Source organism: Fundulus heteroclitus, chromosome 11, assembly GCF_011125445.2.
Source record: "Fundulus heteroclitus isolate FHET01 chromosome 11, MU-UCD_Fhet_4.1, whole genome shotgun sequence".
Lineage (NCBI taxonomy): Eukaryota > Metazoa > Chordata > Actinopteri > Cyprinodontiformes > Fundulidae > Fundulus > Fundulus heteroclitus.
The window spans coordinates 1,827,728-1,849,288 of NC_046371.1; the positions used below are offsets into that span (position 1 = coordinate 1,827,728).

Here is a 21,561-nt window from a genome sequence, read left to right on the forward strand (position 1 = left end):
GAAGATGAGTTTTTACTTGGTGAGAACAATGCAGAAACCCAACAGATGGATCATATTGTTATGCTTTTTAATCTGTTGTCTCTGTATTTCACAAAATAAAGCTGAATCCATCCATCTTCTTCGTCTTATCCGGGGTCGGGTCGCGGGGGTAGCAGCTTCAGTAGGGAGGCCCAGACGTCCCTCTCCCCAGCCACTTGGGGAGAGGGACCAACCTTAAACAGAGGAGGAGGCCTTAGGTTCCAACTCTCAAAAACTTACAACACAGCTATAGGATTAATTCCGGCCAACTATCACCTTAACTCTCACCCTCATATGGGTGATCAAACATTGTTCCTTTAAGCCAGGCCAATAACGACCCTAACAACTCCCCGTTACAGAGGAGTGGACCAGTTTTGGTCCAATCTGCTGGCTTAATGGCGTTAACAACTGCCCATTACCAAGGGGTGGACCTGTTTCAGTTGAATCTGCATGTTATCTAAGCCATTACAAGGACTTTGTTGGGCAGCTTGGTACTCATCATTACTCCAGACTTTTTGAATAACGTACTGCGCACGTGACGTCACCGTCTCAAGAGCAACGCCCCTTTTGCTTCCTGGAGAGGAAGCGAAACGTCTTCAACTACAGAAATATGTTGTCTAAACAACAGATTTCAGCATTAAAACATGTTCTTTCATGTGTGACAGCGTCTTGTATCATAACCACATCTCTGCCGTTTCTAACAAACCAAACCGTGTGAAAATCGGGTATAAATTCAGGGAGTTATGATTTATTTTAGTCGGGCAAACAGCTTCCTCGGTACAAATAAATGCACTGGGGTCGCGTCAGAGACCCATCCAAGATGGCGGCTGCGCTGAAGCGACAGCTCCACTAGGTAGCACCAGTCTGTGGAGCGTCTACCTATAAAATGTTCATGGTGAGGCCTGCAGAGCTTTAGATGTTCTTCTGGGACCTCCTGGCTGAGTCTTTATGAGGTTCTGACGTAATTCTGGTGGGTCGGCTTCTCCTGGGAAGGTTCTCTTTGTAAAAAATTAAAATCATTTGAAAAACATTTTGAAATTAGAAATTTCAAAATAAGATTTTTGAATTGTTGGTGACATCTGAAAACTTGTTTGATTGTCATTTGACAGTAAAGATTTGCTTGATGATCGTAGACGTTTAAATGTGACTGAAGTAGTAACAAAGATAATTAAGCTTTAAATCGCTGACAGGGACACCAACCAGTTGTCATCATTATGATTCATTTATTCAGGAGAAGTAAAAGCATTATTACACAGTACAGATACAGAAACAGCATCATCATCTCCAGAAACCAAACCTGAATTAAAGTGTCGAGATCCACAAAAGAAACCAAAAGCACACATGAAATAAGTTAAAAACACATTTTCTCCAACCAGCACAAGGCAAACTGCGTTATGAGTTAACTTTTTAATATATATACTTTATTAAATCTGTCAACATGATCTGTATTTGGTGTTACTGAAGACCAAAAGTCGGGAAAGAAAACATATTGCAAAAAATAATATTTTTTTCCCTGAAATGAGACGTTTTCAAACACCACGGAGGTTTTAAATCCAGCAGATTTCCAGCCATGCAAACCAAACCAACAACCTGCAGAAACCATCATGAAAAACTGCCGTCCTGCTCAGCGTTATAAATCTAAACCAATAATCCAGAGCCCAGCTCCAGTTATCGCTGCACTGGGTCTGTGTGGCGGTTCCATTTTCTTAACAGTCAGAGCAAAACCTGACTCAATGCAACCTCAACCTAATTTCTGTGATAATCTGAAATCACACACAAAAAAAACAAAGAAAAAAAAAAGGAGATAGATTAAAACTAAATTTAAAGATCATAATAAACAGTGGAATTACATTTTGAGGAGTTTTGAGCATTTTTTTTTACAACAGTTTTTTCTCCAGAATTCACCAAAACCACCGAACTTCACAGAAGGAGCAAACTGACAATGTGGAGATTTCAGTTGGAGCAACAGAGGCGGTTCGTTTCTGGACGTATGAGGGAGGGGGGGTAAAACGGGGACGCGTTGGTAAGAACTTTAACTGCTCTCTGGTTCTGGAAGACAGCGGATCCACTGCCTCTCCTCCAGTTAGAAGCAGAGCGGCTTAGAGTCCAACAGATTAACGGGGAAACTCCCAACAACCAGCAGAAATGACGATGCTGTGAAACTAAAGAAAACGTGGCCTTAGAGGAGACAACAGAGTCAGAAAACACGTAGTAAGCCGCGTAAAAACCTGCATCTTACATTCCTCAGATAGATTTTATCGACATGTTTTAAAACCTCATTTACACAAACTCCCTCCTCTGGGTTTGCATGAAGCCTGATCCTGTGGTAGAGCGGTTGGACCAGCGGAGCACCAGAGAGATTATGACACGTTGTGTTTGGTGCTACTGTTGGCAGTGGAAGGAGCAAACACTGGAGCAGAGCCTTAAAACGACTCAAAGGTAAAGTTTAACGAGCTCTGGACGGTCTCAGAGCGTAACGGAGGGTCCGGGCTGAGAAATGAACCCAGCGTAACCCTGAAGGCAGCGGAAGTCTCCGGTGTGTGGTTTCCACCCGGCGGAGGCTCTGCCTGCTTCTCAGCTGGCCGTGTGAAGCAGGCAGAGCCGCTCCATTCATCGGCTCCACAGCCTGAAGGCCTGCGGTAACCCGAGCGTCCGGCCCAGACCCGGCCTACCCTCGCAGCCGGCTCGTCTTTCTGCCGGGGGGGGGGGTTATCCCAGGATACGCAGCTAAAAACACGGCAGACAATCCGATCTGGGCGAGCAGGAAAACGGTTCTCCTGCTCTGAACCCAACAAAGGAGCGTTTTAAAATCCGCTCAGCTGAACTCAGACAGGCGGACCTCTCTGTGGCGTACTCATAAAACGCCACAAAAGTTTTTTTTTTAAATATTAAAATCATTTACCATCAGAAGAATTATAGAGACTTTAAAGGCTGCTGGCTGCAAAGGAACAAAGAGCATTAAAACGACATAATGCATATTTTTAACACTAAAATACCATAAATGTTTGTTCGGGCAGATGTTCTTGTATTTCTACAGATCAGGGGTTCCCAAACTTTTCAGCCTGCGACCCCCAAAGTCATAGTGAGTTTTTTTAGAGACCGGTGACCCCCTTTTGGCAGGTGGGGTGGGGGGTGGGGGGGGAATGAGAATAAATTCATTCAATTACAAGAAGAAGGCAGCATTTCTATAGGAACTCTGACAAAAACAAAGTGCAGCCTTCCCCCTGCGTTAAAACTTGTTAAATTATACTCAGGTATCGGGATCACAAAAAGAGGAAATACTAAATCTCTTTAGAACATCAGCAACAGAAACCCCCCCCCGCCCCCCTTTGGGAACCCCTGCTATAGATTATTGGCCCTCTGCACAGTGCAGAAGTGGATCTAATCCCTGAAAACATGATAATCTGAAGTGGTTTTATTGACGTAATCTGTGCATTTAGTTGGTATTAACAAAAGCAGTTTTTTAATTAAATCTTTGCAGAAATATGTTTTAGATTAATACGAACTGAGCTGCAGTCTTAAAGTTCAGAAACGTGCTTCTGAAACTGGGTTTCCTTTTTGTTCTGGTGTCAGATGGTGACTAAAGTCTCAGTAGTTGATCCACGAAGAATTTATTCACAACTTCAGAGTATCAAGATGGCTCCAGGAGGAAATCATCAAAGTCTAAATTAATTCAGAAGAAATACAAAAACAAAGAGTTTTGTCTGTTTATATGAGGCTAGACTTACTTATATCTAACTTAATTGCTAAACAGCAACAACAAAAAAAGTAGCTTTTTTTTCTTGCCTTTACTTTCCTCTGTAATGTTTTCTTTTCTTTGTTCTCTTCATGTTTCGGCCCTTTGAATCTTCTTGTTACTGAAATGTGTCATAAATAAACTTGCCTTGTCTTTTTGTTCACTGTTTTTGACCGGCGCCCCTCAGGGCTGTCGTCTCTTCCCCCTTCCCTTTGTCCTGCACATTAATAGCAGGCGGACGCACATTTCATTAAATTCATCCTGGGTCTTCTTAACCTCTTTGGTACGATGAAATTCTCATTTAACATTTGAAGACAGTCAGATATTTATGCAACACATGCAACTATAAACGCCTCGACTGTTCAGACGCCTTTAGAGGATTTTTACTGCGTACAAACAGATGCATCTCAATAACTTAGAACATGATTAAAAGTAAATGCAACATTTCACACAGATTGATATAGTTCAAGTGTTTGTTTCTGTTAATGTGGGCTTTAATTACAGCTAATAAAAACCCAACATTCTTAGAAACAGCTTTTCTGTCCTAATAAATCATTATTATTGGTCTGACGTCATAATCAACCTTTCTGAATGTTGGGCTACCATTAGCTTTGTGCAAGAATCATCAACAGAACAGAAATGAACACTTTTAATATGTCAATCTGAACATATATAATATATAAACTCCCAAATTTATTTAACTTTTAACTGATCCTCCAGTCCACTGACATGCACCTGTTGTAACTTTTGCATAGTTTATGTTTGGCACCTAAATATGCAGAAAGCAGATGGTTATACCTTTCCTTAAAAGCAAAATGAATATTGTTATGGCCCCAAAACTCCAACCTTTTAAAGCCTGAATGATCCAGATGAAAGCAAATTGGTTAAAGTAAAAGTAATTCTCCAGATGTATCCGCTTCTTAGACCAGAAAAAACTAAACTTGAATTATTTTAAAGCTATCTAGAAGAGTTTCAATGTGCAAATCTAACGTTGCATGATTTTCCATTTGCTCTCAGGAAGCTTCCTTACATTCAACACTGGCAAACCTAGTCTTACCAAACGAAAGCTTCGTCTCTGTTAGCTTTTAATTCTTCGTCCAACGCCACAGATCCTCAGAAATCTGAGGAGCTGCAGCGGTTTTTCACTTTGGGCACCACCAGGATCTCGTCCCCGTCCTGGATGCTGTAGGAGTGAAGGGCCCGGAAGCCGCACTTCAGCTCCTCGGGTCCGAGCACCGAACTCAGCTCTTTGTCGATGTGGAAGAGCCTGATGCCGCTGGAGGGCAGCTGCAGCAGTGCCTTAAGCTGCTTCTTCAGGTCGCCCACAGTCTGCTTCAGGCGCAGGGGGACCGGCTCCACCCGGTCCCCCCAGCGCACGTCCACCACCGTGCGGCGGGGCCTCAGGTCCACCTCAGCCAGCGGAGCTAAGTGACCATATTTGGACACGAGGATGTGGTACCTGCAGCCGAACAGAACATGTTGGGGTTCTGTAAGAAAATGCTTAAAAAAAGAAAGGAAATATTTGTCCAATAGAAATATTTATCAATGCATTAATATTTATTTTAATGATTATTTATTTTAATTTCTGAACCAAACACTCTTTAGAGTCTTAATTAAAGGGTAATTCACCCCCAGTAAGCTGTTAACATGGTTGTCTTATAGTACTGTCTAAATATCCTGGTCATTATTTTGACAAATTACTGCTTATTTGCTGAAATCCTGCTTTTGTGTCTAAAATCATCAGTGTGGCGCCCTCCTAGGGTTAAACGGAGGTATTGCAGTGAATTACGGATTAACATCGGCGGTATGCGTAACTGAGCGTTCTCGTTACACGTCATCAGCCTCAGCACGGTTCCAGACCAAATCCCAGGATGTTGTTCTCGCCCCGCCCTCTTTACCCAGCATGCATCAGAGCAGATTTATACGTTCTTCAGACTGACTGTTTTCCCAGAATGCACCGCTTCCGCAGATTGATTCAGGACAGCACAAACGGAGCTAGTTAAAAATTCTGCTGCTGTTGTTCTTCAAAAGTACGTTTCAGATCGTTTAAGGCGAGAATTTTTTAATTCTAATTAATAAAATTTTTATTCTAATTAATTAAATTGTTTTAATTTTAAGTAATCACTTTTTTAGATATTAAAAATATTATTGTTTTAAAAATGTTATCAATAAAATATGGTGTAGTGTATAAATAGTTTTGCATGTTAAAAAAATGCTAAAGAACTTAAATTATTTATTTAACACAAAATATTATCTCTCACATTCAACTATGAATAAATTATTCATAGTTATTTAACTTTATGATCAATATAAGTAATAATTTATTATTATCTAAAGACTGCTAATAACCGGATGTGAAATGCAGATCCAGACGAGAACACGAGTATGCTTCTGTTCCACAGAGATACGTTCTGCGTCCTGTTTTTCCCAAGTCCGTACTTCCTGTGTTTTGCCAAGAACGGACTTGACGACAATGCGTGTCCGTAAATATGCTTTTACATGGAGGTGAGTCGCACTTTAACAGCTTTCACTGTAAAATGAGAGAAAGCTTCGCTAGATCCACGGATCTGATTAAGGTAATTAAATCCAGCGCGCCTGTCTGTGGACAGAAAGCTGAGTTGTCCAATTCCTTTCCTTTCCTTAATATGGTCCTTAATATCAAAGCAGTTGCTCTTCAGTTTAACTTTTCCTTGGACTTCTTTGGGGAAAACCGTCTCATTTATCCATTAAAACGAGACACTGATCAATATAAAGAGTAAAAAAAAGAAAAAAAATGCTTTAGTCCTATTTTACCCTATAGCGACAGGTGCCAATAAATTCCCATTTTAAGCTATTGCGTAATATGTGGATTTTTACCCCACTGAGTGAATGTTCTTCATGTTCTTCTACATTTTAAAGAGTCAAACTATGCTGCTGCTGCAATAAAAGATGCATTTATTGTCAGGCTTTTTCACTAATAAATGCACAAGATGCTGTGAAAAGGTATGAAAAAAAAGACAAAACTAATTAGAGATGTAAAGTTAGCTAAGTAAACTCACACAATAAGGGTTTCTTCGTTATATGCAGACCTTCAACTTTCTGTTTCTAATGTTTTTCTATAAATGCTAATACTAAATGAAGAACTTAAGTCCTAATTATGTTTAATTTCCTCTCAGGTTGTTTTCTGGTAGCAGGTAAAGGTACTTTTTGCCGGAGCTGAAGGGGAAACTGAAGCGTCCGCCTCTCGCTTGCCGTGAGAAAGCACTCAGCGGTCTCAGGGGAACTGAAGCTGGAGATAAAGACCCGGGAACGATTAAATAAAATCCAGGAGAAAAGGGCCGTGCTTTCAAAGAGACTGTAACAGCTGGTCCAATCAAGCCAATTTCACTTCCCCACTCAGAACTGGTCTGGGGGTTCTGGCCAAGAACACACGGGCCTCTGTGGGAACTCTCCTCTCAGGCACAAAGTGCCCTTCTAACAGAAGTCATTTAACTACATCAATACACTTCATTTAAGGTGGAGAAATGCTGCAGGTAATGACATGTCCTGAATCTGCAGTGGGAAGGAAACCAGGAGCAGAGAGAACTGGTTCTGGAGCTCTCAGGCCGGTCCAACCGGACTGAAACTCTGACTCGGTCCACTTCTTCCAACCTTTTCCTGCGCCAGCAACACAAATAATTCAAACTATTTGCTCTCTGCGGGTTTCTTCTTTTCTTATCAGACAAAATGAAGTGAAGTAAGTCTCAGAAGGTGGATTTAATCAGACATTTGGCACCAGCTTTAGAAAGTGAATGATTTTACCTGCCTTTTGTCACAATAGGCACAACAGGAAGTTCCTAAAGTAGGACAACCTTTCCTAAAACATCATGGTGTCATGGCCTGAAGGCAGAGATTTCTAATAAAAAGGCACATAATGTCTTAAGAAGCGGTGCTCTTTGCTGCAGCCTACGACCCGTTGGGCCTGCTTTCCCCTGATGCTGCTCTTTGAAAGGTGAGAACGTCTAAATAACTCAATTAATTCAGTGGTTCTCAAATGTTTTCTGTCACCTTTGAGGAAGGAAAAATGTTCAGCCCCCCCCCTCCTAACCCAACAAAATGGGTCAAAATTTTACTTTTTTCACTTTGTGTTTAATGCATTGAAGCTTTCGTTCTGAAGATTACCCAGAATCCCTGGGGAAATTTGACACGTATATATGGGTTCATTTATAACATGTAACAATGGTTTCTAACAACTAGAAGAATTCAACATTGCCACACTTTTTTTAACTATGTAATATTAACAACAATATAAACGGCTTTTAGCCCGACTCACACCCAGAGGTGGTGGAGTAGCCAAAGATTTTACTCAAGTAAGAGTAAAAATACGAAAACATATTTTTACTCAAGTAAAAGTAAAACGTAGTCAGCCAAGAAATTACTCAAGTAAGAGTAAAATAAGTATTCAGCAAGAAGGGTACTCAAGTACTGAGTAACTAATCATAACAGCTGATTATTTAATATTGTAAAATGATGTAATCAGACAGACAAAAATATAAGGTTATGTTCAGATTCTGGTATTTTAAAAAACAAAAAAATACCAGAATCTGTGGGTACTCTGTGGGAAATATATACAAAGAATATTATAATTGCAGAATAAATTCATGCAGAAGAAACTTTTCTAAATTATTTTTTTTTCAACATTAAACTTGAAAGCAATACTTCCAGCAGTTAATGTATATATATATATTGTATGTTAGAACAGTGCAAAGTACTTCTAGTGACAATATCTACTGTTTACTGAACGTTCACCTGACCTCCATGTGGCTCAGTGAGCTCAGCAGGTAGAAAATAACATTAAAATAACAAAGATTGTGAATAAACAAGAAGTCTCACTTTAACATAAACTCCAGGTTTTTGTCTCTGACGCATTTCTGGTTAAAACAAGTTTGTTCTTTATTCCTGAAGTTACTCACAGCAGGTAGAGGAGCCAGAAACTTTACTCAAGTAAGAGCAGCGATACTTATATTTTGACTCAAGTAAAAGTAAGAACTACAGTGCAGTAAAATACTCCTAAAAGTACATTTTGCCCAAAAAGTTACTCAAGTAAATGTAATTAGTTACTCTCCAGCTCTGCTCGTACCTGCAGTCAACTTTTAATTATCTATGAGCCTCATGTGGCAAAAATAATATCGAGCCATTAATATTAAAGACAAACTTACATTAAGGTTTGTACTTTTTTAGCAGTTTATTAACAGTATTTAATCATAGTCAGGACCGCAGGTACAGAGCAAACAGCAGGGGGTGCTGTTGTCACATTTACAATGATTTAGAAGGCCTGGAGTCTCTGGACAAAAAAAAAAAAAAAGGCAGGGTTGTTGTTGCACCTCTCCAGCAATACCTCCACACACCCCCAGGGGGCGCCTTCCACTATCTGTTCAGGGTCTGTTCCCCTCAGGTCCAGCTTACCTGAGAGGAAAGGGGACACCTGAGCACTCGCTGCTAACTGAGCGCGCCCGACTCTCCCTGACACCCGCTCAGACCTTCTGACCGAGACGCAGAACCACCAGAACCAGAACCACCAGAACCAGAATCAGAACCACCACCACCAGCAGCTGGACGTGTGACCAGACGCATCAGCGGAGAAATGACGATGAAAGGAAGTGAAAACCTTCCAGAAAGCGTCAGAGAGACGTAGCGGCCCTGAGAACCTCCCAGAAGCAGCGCTGCGTCTGGCGTTAGCGGTCGACGTGTTGATAAAAGATCTAGCAGCTAGATGCTGTATCGGTTTCCCAATCAGAGAACTCTGCGCACAAAGAGTTCATTGAGCAGCCAGAGAGTGGCGGCATTGTCTCCCAAAGGTTAGTTTCCTTTAACCGGGGACAACGCCCCCCCCCCCCCGCTGCTCAGGTTAAGTGGAACGCAGGCGACAGAGAGAGGAGACGACCGTTGGGTAATCTGTGGCGTCTGTTCCAAATTTAAAATAAAAAACAACACAAGAGACATTTACAACCTCATTTCTACTAAATTAAATTTGTCTTAAGCCAGAAAAACCTTTTAAAGCAGCCAACTGATCAGGTTTTATGCATCTTCTTCTTTAGGATTTTCTCCACAGCGACTCCTCTGTCTCCATATAACTCCATCATCTCCATCTTCTTCTCCCACACCAACAACCTTCATGTCCTCTTTACCTCCATCCATACATCTCCTCTCTGGTCCTCCTCCTACTGATGTCCTCACCATCCGTCCTCTGGACATGTCCAACCATCTCTGGCTTCATCTCCAGAACATCTAACCTGAGCCGTCCCTCTGATTTTGTTCTCTCTCCTTTTCTCTTCATAGAAGGTACACCTGGTCTGGCGTTCTGGTAGCTGTGACATCATCAGGGGAGGCAGATCATCCTCTATTACCATCTAACATAGAAAGTACTCCTGGGTCAATGTGAGCTTCTGTGCTTTCTGTGTCTCTGCTCTGTCTTCTCTACCATAGAAAGTACTCCTGGATCAATGTGAGCTTCTGTGCTTTCTGTGTCTCTGCTCTGTCTTCTCTAAGCCCCAGTGGGTGGAGGCAGATGAGCGTTCACACTGAGCCTGGTTCTGGTTCTGCTGGAGGTTCTCCTCCCTGTTAAAGGGGAGTTTTCCTCTCCACTGTCGCTTCATGCATGCTCAGTATGAGGGATTGCTGCAAAGCCATCAACAATGCAGACGACTGTCCACTGTGGCTCTACGCTCTTTCAGGAGGAGTGAATGCTGCTTGGAGAGACTTGATGCAACCTGCTGGGTTTCCTTAGAGAGGAAACTTTCTCACCAACCTGGAGGATCTGATGGAGTCTGACTTTGGAAAGAGCCTTGAGATGATAAGATGGGAATTTATGCTATATAAATAAAATAAAATTGAATTGATGGACTCATTCCTGATCCTCTCCATCCTCGTCCCTCCCAGAGAGAACCTCCACATCTTCCTCTCTGCTGCCTGTCTGACCTCATCTGTCAGCCTGACCACCGAGTTTTATACGTACCTCAGAAAATTATTACAACTATATTAAGAAAACTATATTTGCATTTTAGAAAAAAAATGTTTCAGAAAGAAACCAAAAGGTACAAATCTAATTTTTGTGACAGGAGCTTTTCATGTCGACAAGGAAAATAAAAGTTTTAACAGGAGGGAGTCCTTGTGTTGAAGGAATTCTATACAGAATGTGCAGAAAATGCAAAGCAAACCTGCTAAAAGTTGATTTATTAAGTTATTAAGAGCCACACGTGACTCCAGAGCCGCAGGTTTCAGAGCCCTGAACCAGACGGACAGACGTAGGAAAACTCTAAATCTGTTCAATCCTTTGACCAGCAGGTCTGATCTGCTGGATTATAATTATAATCCATTAAAATTGGTTTCTATAATTATAATCTGTTGGACTATAATTATAAACCAACAGCTCCAGGCTTATAATATAAGTCTGGATTATAATTAATGTTCTCTGAAAAATGGTTAGACTATCAGAAACTGTGCCAGGGTGTGTAAACTTATCATAAGGGACCAATGAGGTTCTGGTGGATTTAATGAAAATCTCAGAGGTTTTCCGCTCTTTTGTTATTCAGACCGCGTGAAAAAAAACGACGTGTCGCTCAGAGAAAGTGTGACGAGGACAACAGGTCCTGCATATTTCCAGCTAGCTTTGGTATCGTTGCCTGTTGCATGGTTTGAAAGGCGTACCTCTGAGGACGCTCCAGCTCAGGAAAGTCCTGGTAGTATCTGATGAAGAACCTCTCTGCGTCTTCTCTCTCCCCGACGGACACCATGCTCCCGTTTAAAACCATCACAGACGGCAGCCTGGGGGGTGGGGGGGGGGCGGCATTTCCAAACGGTTACATAATTAAGTATGTGATCAAAAACAGCAGCAGTGCACTGCAACAAGGGAACTGAAAGTAAAATTTTCTTGAAATTAGTTTATTTTTCCTTGATTTGAGATAAATAAGACTAGTTGCCAATGGAATAAGGTTTTTGCACTTAAAGCAATAAAAATTAATCTCCATCATCTTATTTGAAGTGCAGGATAGCTAATAGGGCTGAACGATTTTGTAAAATAATCTAATTGCGATTTTTTTCCCAGTTTAATTTATCATGCGTTTCAAAATATATACAAACAACAAATCAATTTGTTTCCTTGCCATGTGGATTAGTTGCTAAAAGACCCACAGCGTCTAAACTCAGAGCAGAAATTATTGCGTTCTGCCTACGATATATTTCAATCAAAATTGCAATTTTGACTTTTCTCCGCATTAACCACAAGTAACAAAAATGGCCTCTAAATAAAGATGTTTGTAAACAAGGACTATTTTAAACATGAACTTTTAATGTTTCTATTGATCAGAATATTATTCAAGAGAACAGCTTTTAATTTAATTGGACATCAATCCTTGTTGAACATAAAGTCCAACCAACAAGCAAGTCTATGTATTAAACTGATTTACCAGTACTTAATGCTTTGTATGATTATATAAACTCTAAAACAAGTAATAAAATTAGATTATCTCACTGCTGCAACTGTCTTCCCTTCCATGTGGAGGCAAACCCACTTTAAACATTTTACTGACACCTAATGGACGTGTGTAATTTTTGATTGTTACATAGCCAAAAATTGCAGACCTCTGCGATTTGGAAATTGGGTTTTTTTAAATCACGATTATATTGAAAATGTGATTAATTGTTCAGCCCTAATAGCTAATTATCTTATTTCAGGGTTAAAAATACTCATTCTTTTGGCAAATAGTCTTATTTAGCGTCTCAAATCAAGGAACAATACATTAATTTCATGAACATTTTACTTTTAGTTGCCTTTCAGCAGTGAGGTTTGACTTACTGCGCCAGCAGCAGGCTGCGTCTCTCCTGGGTGCTGTACGACTGTAACAAGGGGATTCCCTGAGCTTTGATGTCCTCCAGCTTAGGAAAGAAGTTCAGCCTCTCGATGTCCTCCCACTTACTAAGACCTGGATTTAAACAGGAAAACGGTTTATTTCCCCCCCGATTCCATCTGTGGAGCCTGAAAACGCAGCAGCAGGCGGCGCCCAGACAGACCTGAGTTGTTGAGGTTGATGCTGCGCAGGTTGGGGAAGAGGCTCTCCAGCGTCTCCTTGGTGTCGCCCACAGAGTCGACGCTGTTGTTGGCCAGGACCAGCGTGCTCAGGCCGGGGTACAGCAGCCCAAACTTCCTGACTTCGGCCCAGTCCTGCAGCTGGTTGCCCGTGATCTGCAGCAGGCTGAGCGACGGGCAGCAGGCCTGGGACTCTGACACCGAGTCGTAGCCGTTCAGGCAGAGGAAGAGCTCCTTGAGCCTGGACAGCATGCGGGGCAGCGGAGAGCAGAGTGTGAGAAAAACCTGGGCGTGGTGCGGCAGCGCCGCGGGGAGCGTACCTGACTTACTCTGGGGTGTGCTGCGTCAGCGTGTGCACGGTGTCCCAGCTGACCCGCGTGTTGATGAGGACCAGCCGGCGCACCCTGGAGAAGAGGTCGGCCTCGCGGGGCTGCAGCTGCACGCCGCTCAGGGGGTTCATGCTCAGGTTGAGGAAGTCCAGGCGAGGGATGCTGGAGACGATGGTGCTGATCTGCAGAACCCAAAACCAAGGCAGGTTTCTACGATGCATCAAACTCTGACCTGTTATTCATCATTAAATACACTTCAGTTGCTTTTACCTCTTTGATTTGGGCTCTACTGGGGATTTCTTTTTGCCAAAACACAAAACAACATTTAGTGTAATCTAAAAACGTAAAAATATTTTTTTATCTGCATTTTGCCGTGGCAATCAGCCACCTATTCTTGACTTTAAACGCCCTAAATGCAGGACATTTTGATATATTTCTGGGGTTATTTTGCCATTTTTTTAAGTACTTACAGAACTCTGTAAGCTTTGATAATTTACTGATAAGTTTAAAGGATAAACACTAACACTGCAAAAAGGGAACTAAAAGTAAAATCTTCTTAAATTTTTTTAACTTTTTCCTTGATTTGAGCAGCTAAATAAGACTATTTGCCAATGGAATGAAAATTTCTAACCCTAAAATAAGATAATTAGCTAAACTGCACTTGAAATAGGACGATGGAGATTAATTGTTTTTATTTTAAGTACAAAAATCTTATTCCATTGGCAAATAGTCTGATTTACCAGCTCAAATCAAAGAAAAATACACTAATTTCAAGAGGATTTTACCTACTTTTAGTTCCCTTTTTGCAGTGAAGAAAGTTATGAGCCGGTTGTTTATTAAAATCAAGGAACATCGCCGTTAGGTTCTGGGAAACCAGGAAAGTTCCCTGCTAGTTTTGGGATGGTTCCCAGTATGTTCTAAAAACTTTCCTGGGATGTTTGCTACAAGTTGTGGGAGAGTTCTCTGGAAGTTTAGGGAACATAATGAACAAGTTAGGAGAAAGTTTCCCTCAGGTCCCTAGAAAATTCCCTAAATGTTACGTTTGGAAAGGTTCAGGAAAGTTCAGGGAAAGTTCTAGAGGAATGTAAGTGCTTTGTTCTGGGAAAGTTCCCAGTAAGTTACAAGACAGTTGTTGTTTGTAAAATCACGGAACGCCGTCGTTAAGTTCAGGGAGAGTTTACAAAAAAGAATTAGGAAATTCCCTGCAGTGTCTCAGGAAATAATTGTTCAGTTCCTGAAAGGTTCAAGAAAAATTTCCAACAAGTTGGAGAAACATAAACAGGAAAGTTCCCGGTAAGTGACAGGAAAGTTGTGTGTGAGACGAAGGGATGTTGTGTTAAGTTCAGAGAAAGTTCACTAAGAAAAAAAACCTGGAGAAATCCATGAAGATTCTCTGGTAGGGTTAAGATGGTTCCCAGGAAGTTAGAGGAACATTAACGGTAATGTTCTGGGAAAGTCTCCGGTGAGTTCCAGCAAATTAAGACGTACGTTTCAAGGATGTTCCAAGCAAGTTCTGGCAAAAGCCCAGCAGGTTACGGAACCGTGACGGGTTGAGTTCTGGGAGTCTAACTAAGCTGGGAACCCATCACACGACTTAGCGCCACAGTAAACTATTTTTATTTGCCTCTCTTTCATTTTATATCTTGCATTACCGCCACCTACTGGTGTGTCTGATCACCACCTGAAATGTTTCACGGGTTTAATCCGCTCAGTTGGTCTGAGAAGTCCTGCAGTCTGTGACCCGTCGGCAGATCCGGTTCTTAAGTCTTTCAGTCATGAATCGTAAATCTGCTGAAACCGGTCCGTTAGTGTGAATACCAAGCGTTTCCTGAATCTCTGGATGTAAGTCGCGGCGCCAGCTTAAGTTTGTGGTGCGTAAGCGGTTACGTCCGGGGAAAGTTCATGGCAGACCCACCTCTCCCCAGTCGTTGAGCTGATTGTAGGCCAGGTCCAGCTCCAGCACATGAGCACAGAAAGCTTCGATGTCGGATCTGTCGCCAGCTTTGCTGATGCCGCAGTCATTCAGAACCAGGATGTTGGGCAAGAACAGGCGGTCTGCAGGCGAGGGAAACTCAAGTCGGTTCACTTGGGACTTTCAGGCGGGGGGGATAAAGTGTTGTCGCCTGGGCCGTTACCTTTAACGGGGGATCCTGGAGGGCTGGGCAGAACCACCACACCCTGGCCATAGGGGAAGTTCTCTGGGTTGTATTTCTCACTGAGAACCCGGACGAAGGTGCGCTCCTCGTCTTCATCAGAGGAATCCATGGCTCCACAGCGTCACAGCTGTCCAGAGAGGAGAACAGGAAATGTTAGAACAGATGTCAGCTAACAGAAACCTCGCTGGTTCTGATCCGCAGGTGAAATTAAAAATGCAAACGTCACCAAACCGTGGCTTTTTTTTAAATCTTTTTCCAGCTGGGTCGTCACACACTGCAAAAACAGAACTAAAAATAAGTAAAATGTTCTTAAAATTTGTGTTTTTGTCCTAGATTTGAATAGGTAAATAAGATTATCTGCCAATGGAATGAGTATTTTGACCCCTAAAATAAGATAATTAGATATACTGCACTTGAAATAAGATGATGGAGGTAAATTGTTCCTATTTTAAGTGCAGAAATCTTCTTCTACTGGCAGATCATCTTATTTACCTGCTCAAATCAAGGAAAAATACACAAATTTTAAGAACATTTTACTTATTTTTAGTTCCGTTTTTGCAGTGCAATAAAACACACATAAAATACAGTAAAAAAAAACAACAACAATATGCTGACAGATAAATCCCAAAATACTAAAGATGTCAAAAAGTCAAACAACGGCAGCAGAACCAGCAGAACGGGTTTGGGTATCAGTAATTCAGAAGCTTTGTTTACACATGTAACAGTCGTAATTGTGTGGTTTCTCTTTAAGACAGCTTAAGTTACTGATTGATGATGTCACAAGCATGCGCCGCCACCATCTGTAGCGGGTGGCACTACCCGATCCGTACCTTTAGCTTCTTTGTGCGAACACAATTTCTTCCAGTTTGACTTTAAATGCGATTCATTAGTTTAAACAGGACTGGAAGAAAAGTATTTCCGTACTTTTCTACAACATGCTATAATTCCCCTCATAACAACTTTTGTTATTTTGAACGAAAAATCTATTGAAGTAGAAAATTGTTTATTAAACCTATTGAGCTGTTACGTATTTTTGCTGTCACAGCGCCCTCTGGTGGACCAATCACAGAGGAGAGAAGACCCTGTTGTCATGGCGGCCACATTGTTTATTTCTTATAAAAACACAACTGCAGGTGACCAAAGACTCCAAACGGAGTGATCAACGCTGAGTGCGCAGCTAAGTACAGAGAAAGTAAAATATTTAAACAAATTAAAACTTTCGCTGCTGCGTATCTCAGAGCAAAGCGTCCATTGAAACGTGATTTAACCATTTTCTCCCTGTATCGCCTTTGAATCACGCAATATTCAAATGATTACAACAAAATACAAAAAGAAACATTTGATAAAAGAAGAAAAAAGTAAGAAAAACTGAGAATTGCCTTCCCAGAGGTTATTCTGTTTGCACAATGCTAACTTAGCCGACGGTACGGATGGTGCTAGCGGTTCAGATCGGGCAGTGACAGTGAGACGGACGTTATATTTTAAACTCCGTAACTCAGCAGTGACGTTACGGGTTGTACGGATCAACCAGGCCCTGTAAGGCTGATGAAGGGTGTGTTTAATTAAAGGACAAGCTGTTGAACTCTGTTTTGACTGTCCAGGCGGCTCTTTGTCACAGTTTAGGAGACGAATTATCAGTAAAAGCTGCAGATTTTTTGGAAGATCAGACCCTTAAATAAAGCGGAAGGTCTACAGTAACTGCTGTTACTATTGTGTAAAACCGAGGCTCTCTCTCTAAGACATGTTGTAGAGCAGCTTTAACACTGGTTTAAAGTTCAGAAATAAATCAGTATTGCTCCCCAGAGCTGGTAGACAGATATATTACTGTTGCCGATCATTTAAATGCCCATTAGCTGCACTCAGGGACGCTCAGACAGCAGTTCCATCTCAATTTTGGTTTGAATTTGACTCCATAACAACGGCTCAGTTTGGCTGACAGCAACTTCAAACAAAAACACTAATGTCTCTGGTTTTTAAAAAGACAATGAGAGAAATGGCAATTCATATATATGTTTTAAAAGGATGGATTTGGTTCCTTTAACCATTTAATTGCATTTTAGAGGCTGAAAAAAAACGGAGACAATTTTTTTTTTTTTGATTTGTGAATAATGTATGCTTGGCACATAAAAAGAAAAACAATGAAGATTTAAACCATTTATGTGCCATTCTGAAAGTTTATCTTTATACATAAGAGCAAAGGATGGTTTCAATAATAATTCTTAATATTTAAAACAATCCCAAAGCTGTTTATTGTGAATATTATCAGCTATATTTTGATTTGCTCCTATCCACCTAAAGTATCCTGAATAGTTTCTACGGTCCAGCTGTCTTTGCATAGAGCTGCGTTAAGCAACAATAAGAGCTTTATCGACTGTTTCCCTGCAGGTTCGCCTGCTCAAAGGCGCTTGGGTCAGGGTTAGAAATGCACCAACGGTTTTTCCTTTAAACTTATTATAAGCTGCCACAAAAGGCTGTGCACGGCACCTGCACACGTGATAAAAGGGGAATTATTTGAGCTGCTCAGCTAAAACAACCACAGACCATGACAGCTGTAGGAAAACAAAGAAATGGGAAGAAGTCTGAGCAAATCAGGTAAAACATGACAGCTATCACTTTAACACCCAACAGGATTTTAGTTTTGTTTCTTGGTGCATCCATTAAAGTAGAGATTACCTTATTGTTGGGGGGGGGGGGGGGGGTGTTAAGATGGGAACGTGGCCAAGGACTGAACCCTGGAGAACCCCACAGGTTTTTGCTTTTTTCTCTCACTTGATCCTCCAAAAAAGCATCTCAGCTAAAATTCACCTGGGTAAAGAGAAAATGTGAAGATGATTTAATTTATTGAGAGGAAAAAACAGCAACAATCCAGCTCAATATGATCATCTAGTTACAGTTAGTAATGCACGGTTATAATTTAATAGCAGTAGGAACACAAGTTATTTTCCTGTTTTAAATTAAAGCATTTAGTTCATGTTGTATGCCTTTGACATTTTGAGTAATGATGATGCAACCTTAGTGTTTTTATTCAAGGTTATGGTTTCATCAAAACTCCTCCCACCCCAGCCTCTACATTCAGCCCAGACTCTCCCTGGGGTGCCTTTTATTGGCCCCGATCAGCCCTATCACTGTCTGACACACAATGGGCCAATTTTCTGAAGTTCTGCCCGTATGACGTGGCGTGCCTGCCAAATGTCTGAGTTTTGAGTCCGAACCCAGCCCTGGTGTTTCTGTCAAAGGCAGTTTCTCATTTCACAGATCCCCTGGTTCTTACCTCAGATGTAGCAGAGACCAGAGGAGAGAGTATTTTCAACAGCGCGTCAGATCCGACGTCCCCATCTGAGCTGAGGGGAAAAAAATAATCAGATAAAGGTTTATTTCTACAGAGCCAAATGGAAACAGTCCTGGGTGTTCTCATCTCACGTGATGAGAACAAAGAAAACACAAAGATCTGATTATTTGGAGGCTGAATTATGACAAGACAGTTAAAGTGACATCTTTGCTCTTGGTTTGGCCAATTTTGATGTCTGGGGAATAAAACGGCCAAAACCATAACAAAGATTTCTTTAGATTTGTTTCCATGTTTGGATCTAATAACTTAAAAAAATATTTATTCTTTATCTACACACCAAAATCAGCTATTTCTTTTTACAACTGATTGTCCGTGAATTTAGTTTTTCACGTAAATATGTGATCCTGCAATCATTTCAGAGCGGAGCTTGGGAATCAGTGAGACATAGCTAAAGAGCCACAAGAAAGAGAAAAAGTTGAAAGAATATGGGATAAAAATAAACACTACTGCTATTCAAAGCTTTGCGTTTTTCTCTCTCAAATTCACATAAAATATATTTAATTCTGTTTCTTTCTTCTTCTTATAATGCTGACGTGAAAAAATGTCACACATCAAACGCACATAATCTTCTTAAAGCATCAGAGGTAGATTGTTTGTCTCAAAGTCAAAAGTCATCAAAAAGCTTATTAACTTCAGCAATTTAACTGAAAAGATTAAAGTCATATCACATTTGTTCATTCATTAAATATTTTAACCACTTATGTCAGTTCAGCTTGATGATTTTGGCATTGAGCTAATGGGAAAACCAAAATTAAATATTGCATTATGGCAGTAAAGAAGCATTTTTACCTTCCAGCAGTACTACAAGTAACACCTGTTTTACTACCATACAGTACCGGGAAATACTGATTAGTAGGCCCACATTTCTGTACGTAAAATACTTATTTTATTGGTCTGACGGTATAATTCTTGAAAACCAGTATGTTGTGTTTCAATGGGTCGCAGGTGACAATCATTGCAGTAATATCACTCATAATGCCACTGTGGGTCACTGAGCAAGACCTTTAGCCCCAGATTGCGCAAGACAAATTTTCCATTGCAATTGCAATGAAAAAAGGAATATTTCCTCTTCTGCGTGGAATACATTTATAAAGAGCTTATCTTTCTGTATTAAATAGCTCACATAAATTACCTTTTCTCTGATATTCTAATGTATTGAAAGGCACACGGAGTCGTTTAAAAACAAAGGAAAAGACCAAGTTGTGTTTTTGTCAAGATTGTTGAACAAAAAAACAGGAAGTCAAACTTTAAACGCAGCTATCTGCTGCCCTCTGCTGTACGCCACTGGTATTACATTGTTTCGGTGTTTTTCTTCTTCCTTTTAACAAAAAAAAACACAAACAACCTTCGACTGATAACACCGAATAATACTTTTGATGCATTTGGTCTAAAGGAAGGAGAATGTGTTATTCCAGCATTTTCAGGTTGTTGCTGAAAAGGAATCTCAAATTAAATTATCGTTTTTTTCAACAGAGTTTGGCGACAGCAGCCTCAAAGTCAACCAATAACTAAGAAGCGAGTAAGAGGAAAACTGAAGCGAGGCGCGTTTGAAAAAGGCAGTTCTAACTAAAGCCTTCACAACACCGAAGAAAATAGCAAACTGGGTTATTTTAGGGTGTCCCAGGAGAAAAACGGGCCATATAAACTGTAACCACGACAAATCGGGTCAGAACACTCAGTACTTTGGGTTATCTTACATCCAGTCCGATAAAGGGAGGATGTGTCGGTGTTTGCTGGTGTTCCGCCAGTTCTTGGGACATTTATGCGGAACATAGCGGCTATAAGTCGGTCCTGAAACAATAAGGTTAGAGACGAGCTCACTCACCGTTCACCGGGGCCTCTCAGCCTTCGGTTTGTTTTTGTTTTTCTTCGGTTAGTTTGACATGTTAAGACACGCCCACCATACCGGAAGTGACAGTTAATGTTTTTTTTTTTCCTTTTCTTTTTTTACATTTAAAACAAACGAGTTAAGAAAAAACTAACAAACAAACACCCACACGGTATCAAATGAGCAATTAAAATATGCGTTGAATATGCTTTTACCACGTGTTGCCATGGAGCTGTCGCGTAGTGCCATGGCAACTGATTTCCCCGTTTATGATTGGCTGCCGTTCAGATTTAAAGCAGCAGGACACATACCATTTTGTTTACAGGGTTTTTAGATTACCATTTAAAACATTTTAAATAATAATAATTATCATTAATAAGCATAATATAACACTACCATTCAAAGCACTGAAGACACAAATGTTTGCAGAGGTGAAAATAAAGTATGGAATTAAAATGTAATGTTTAAACCAATATATTGTATCGAAATAATAATCTAAATATTAGTTAATAGTATTTTAATTAATGCATTAACTATGAAAACATGATCACACAATTTTATTAATTCTTAATAGCCTTTTTTTTATTATCTACAAGCATAAGAAGGTCACCAGTCCTCTGATGAAACATCAAAATCAGCTTTATTTGGCCATGATTGATATATGCATATACATATATTTGAAATATGTAAACAAAAATCTAATAAGGGAGGCTGTGGTAGTACGAATAGGCCTCGTATGTTCTGCAGCAGAGTACTGTGAGGTATCCATGTTCATCAGAGAAACAGCTTGGGGAAAATAAACTGTCTGAGGAGGCTGGTTTTTGTAAAAAGCGCTCTGTAGCGCCGACCTGGAGGAAAAAGTCAAAACCGTTTGTGTGCAGGATGTGTGGCATCTATAGCGATGTTACGTGTTATTTTTCTTACCCTTGACCTGTACAAGTCAAGGATGGAGGGATCATTCATAAATATAACTAATATATTTATACATAAGTGGGAAGGGAGGTCAGCCTGGGTGATCCTCTCTGTAGACCCAATTGTTCGTTGCAGTTTGATCCTGTCCTGTTTAGTAGATAAGTCAGACCACACAGTGATGGATGAACAC

The 21,561-nt window shown here is 40.7% G+C and overlaps 1 protein-coding gene across 4 annotated transcripts; it reads right to left on the reverse strand.

Annotated features, from left to right (window-relative positions):
* Window positions 1-1,221: 1,221 nt before the first annotated feature.
* On the reverse strand, window positions 1,222-20,599 carry LOC105929036 (tubulin-specific chaperone cofactor E-like protein). 4 transcript variants are annotated; one of them, XM_021318532.2, is made up of 10 exons: window positions 20,457-20,599; window positions 18,554-18,623; window positions 17,956-18,087; window positions 15,262-15,409; window positions 15,042-15,181; window positions 13,127-13,308; window positions 12,782-13,038; window positions 12,567-12,693; window positions 11,420-11,536; window positions 1,222-5,213 (listed from the first exon to the last, which is right to left on the reverse strand). In XM_021318532.2, exons 4-10 carry the CDS (start codon window positions 15,389-15,391, stop codon window positions 4,868-4,870), a joined length of 1,299 nt encoding a protein of 432 aa, XP_021174207.2. In that variant the 5' UTR covers window positions 15,392-15,409; window positions 17,956-18,087; window positions 18,554-18,623; window positions 20,457-20,599; the 3' UTR covers window positions 1,222-4,867. The 4 variants fall into 4 exon arrangements, with proteins under 4 accessions (XP_021174207.2, XP_021174208.2, XP_012722088.2 ...); XM_021318533.2 differs by having other exon boundaries at window positions 4,868-5,213; window positions 18,554-18,618; window positions 20,457-20,580; XM_012866634.3 differs by lacking the exon at window positions 17,956-18,087 and having other exon boundaries at window positions 4,868-5,213.
* Between the last annotated feature and the right edge of the window lie 962 nt (window positions 20,600-21,561).

What these genes read in the sequence shown, in the direction of transcription:
- LOC105929036 (XM_021318532.2), bottom strand. Translation starts at nt 15,391, where the DNA reads ATGGATTCCTCTGATGAAGACGAGGAGCGCACCTTCGTCCGGGTTCTC. An exon ending in CTGACGCAGCACACCCCAGA is followed by an intron (nt 13,039 to 13,126) that starts GTAAGTCAGGTA and finishes CATGCTGTCCAG; the next exon opens with GCTCAAGGAGCTCTTCCTCT. An exon ending in GAGCTGGAGCGTCCTCAGAG is followed by an intron (nt 5,214 to 11,419) that starts GTACGCCTTTCA and finishes GTTCGGCTGCAG; the next exon opens with GTACCACATCCTCGTGTCCA.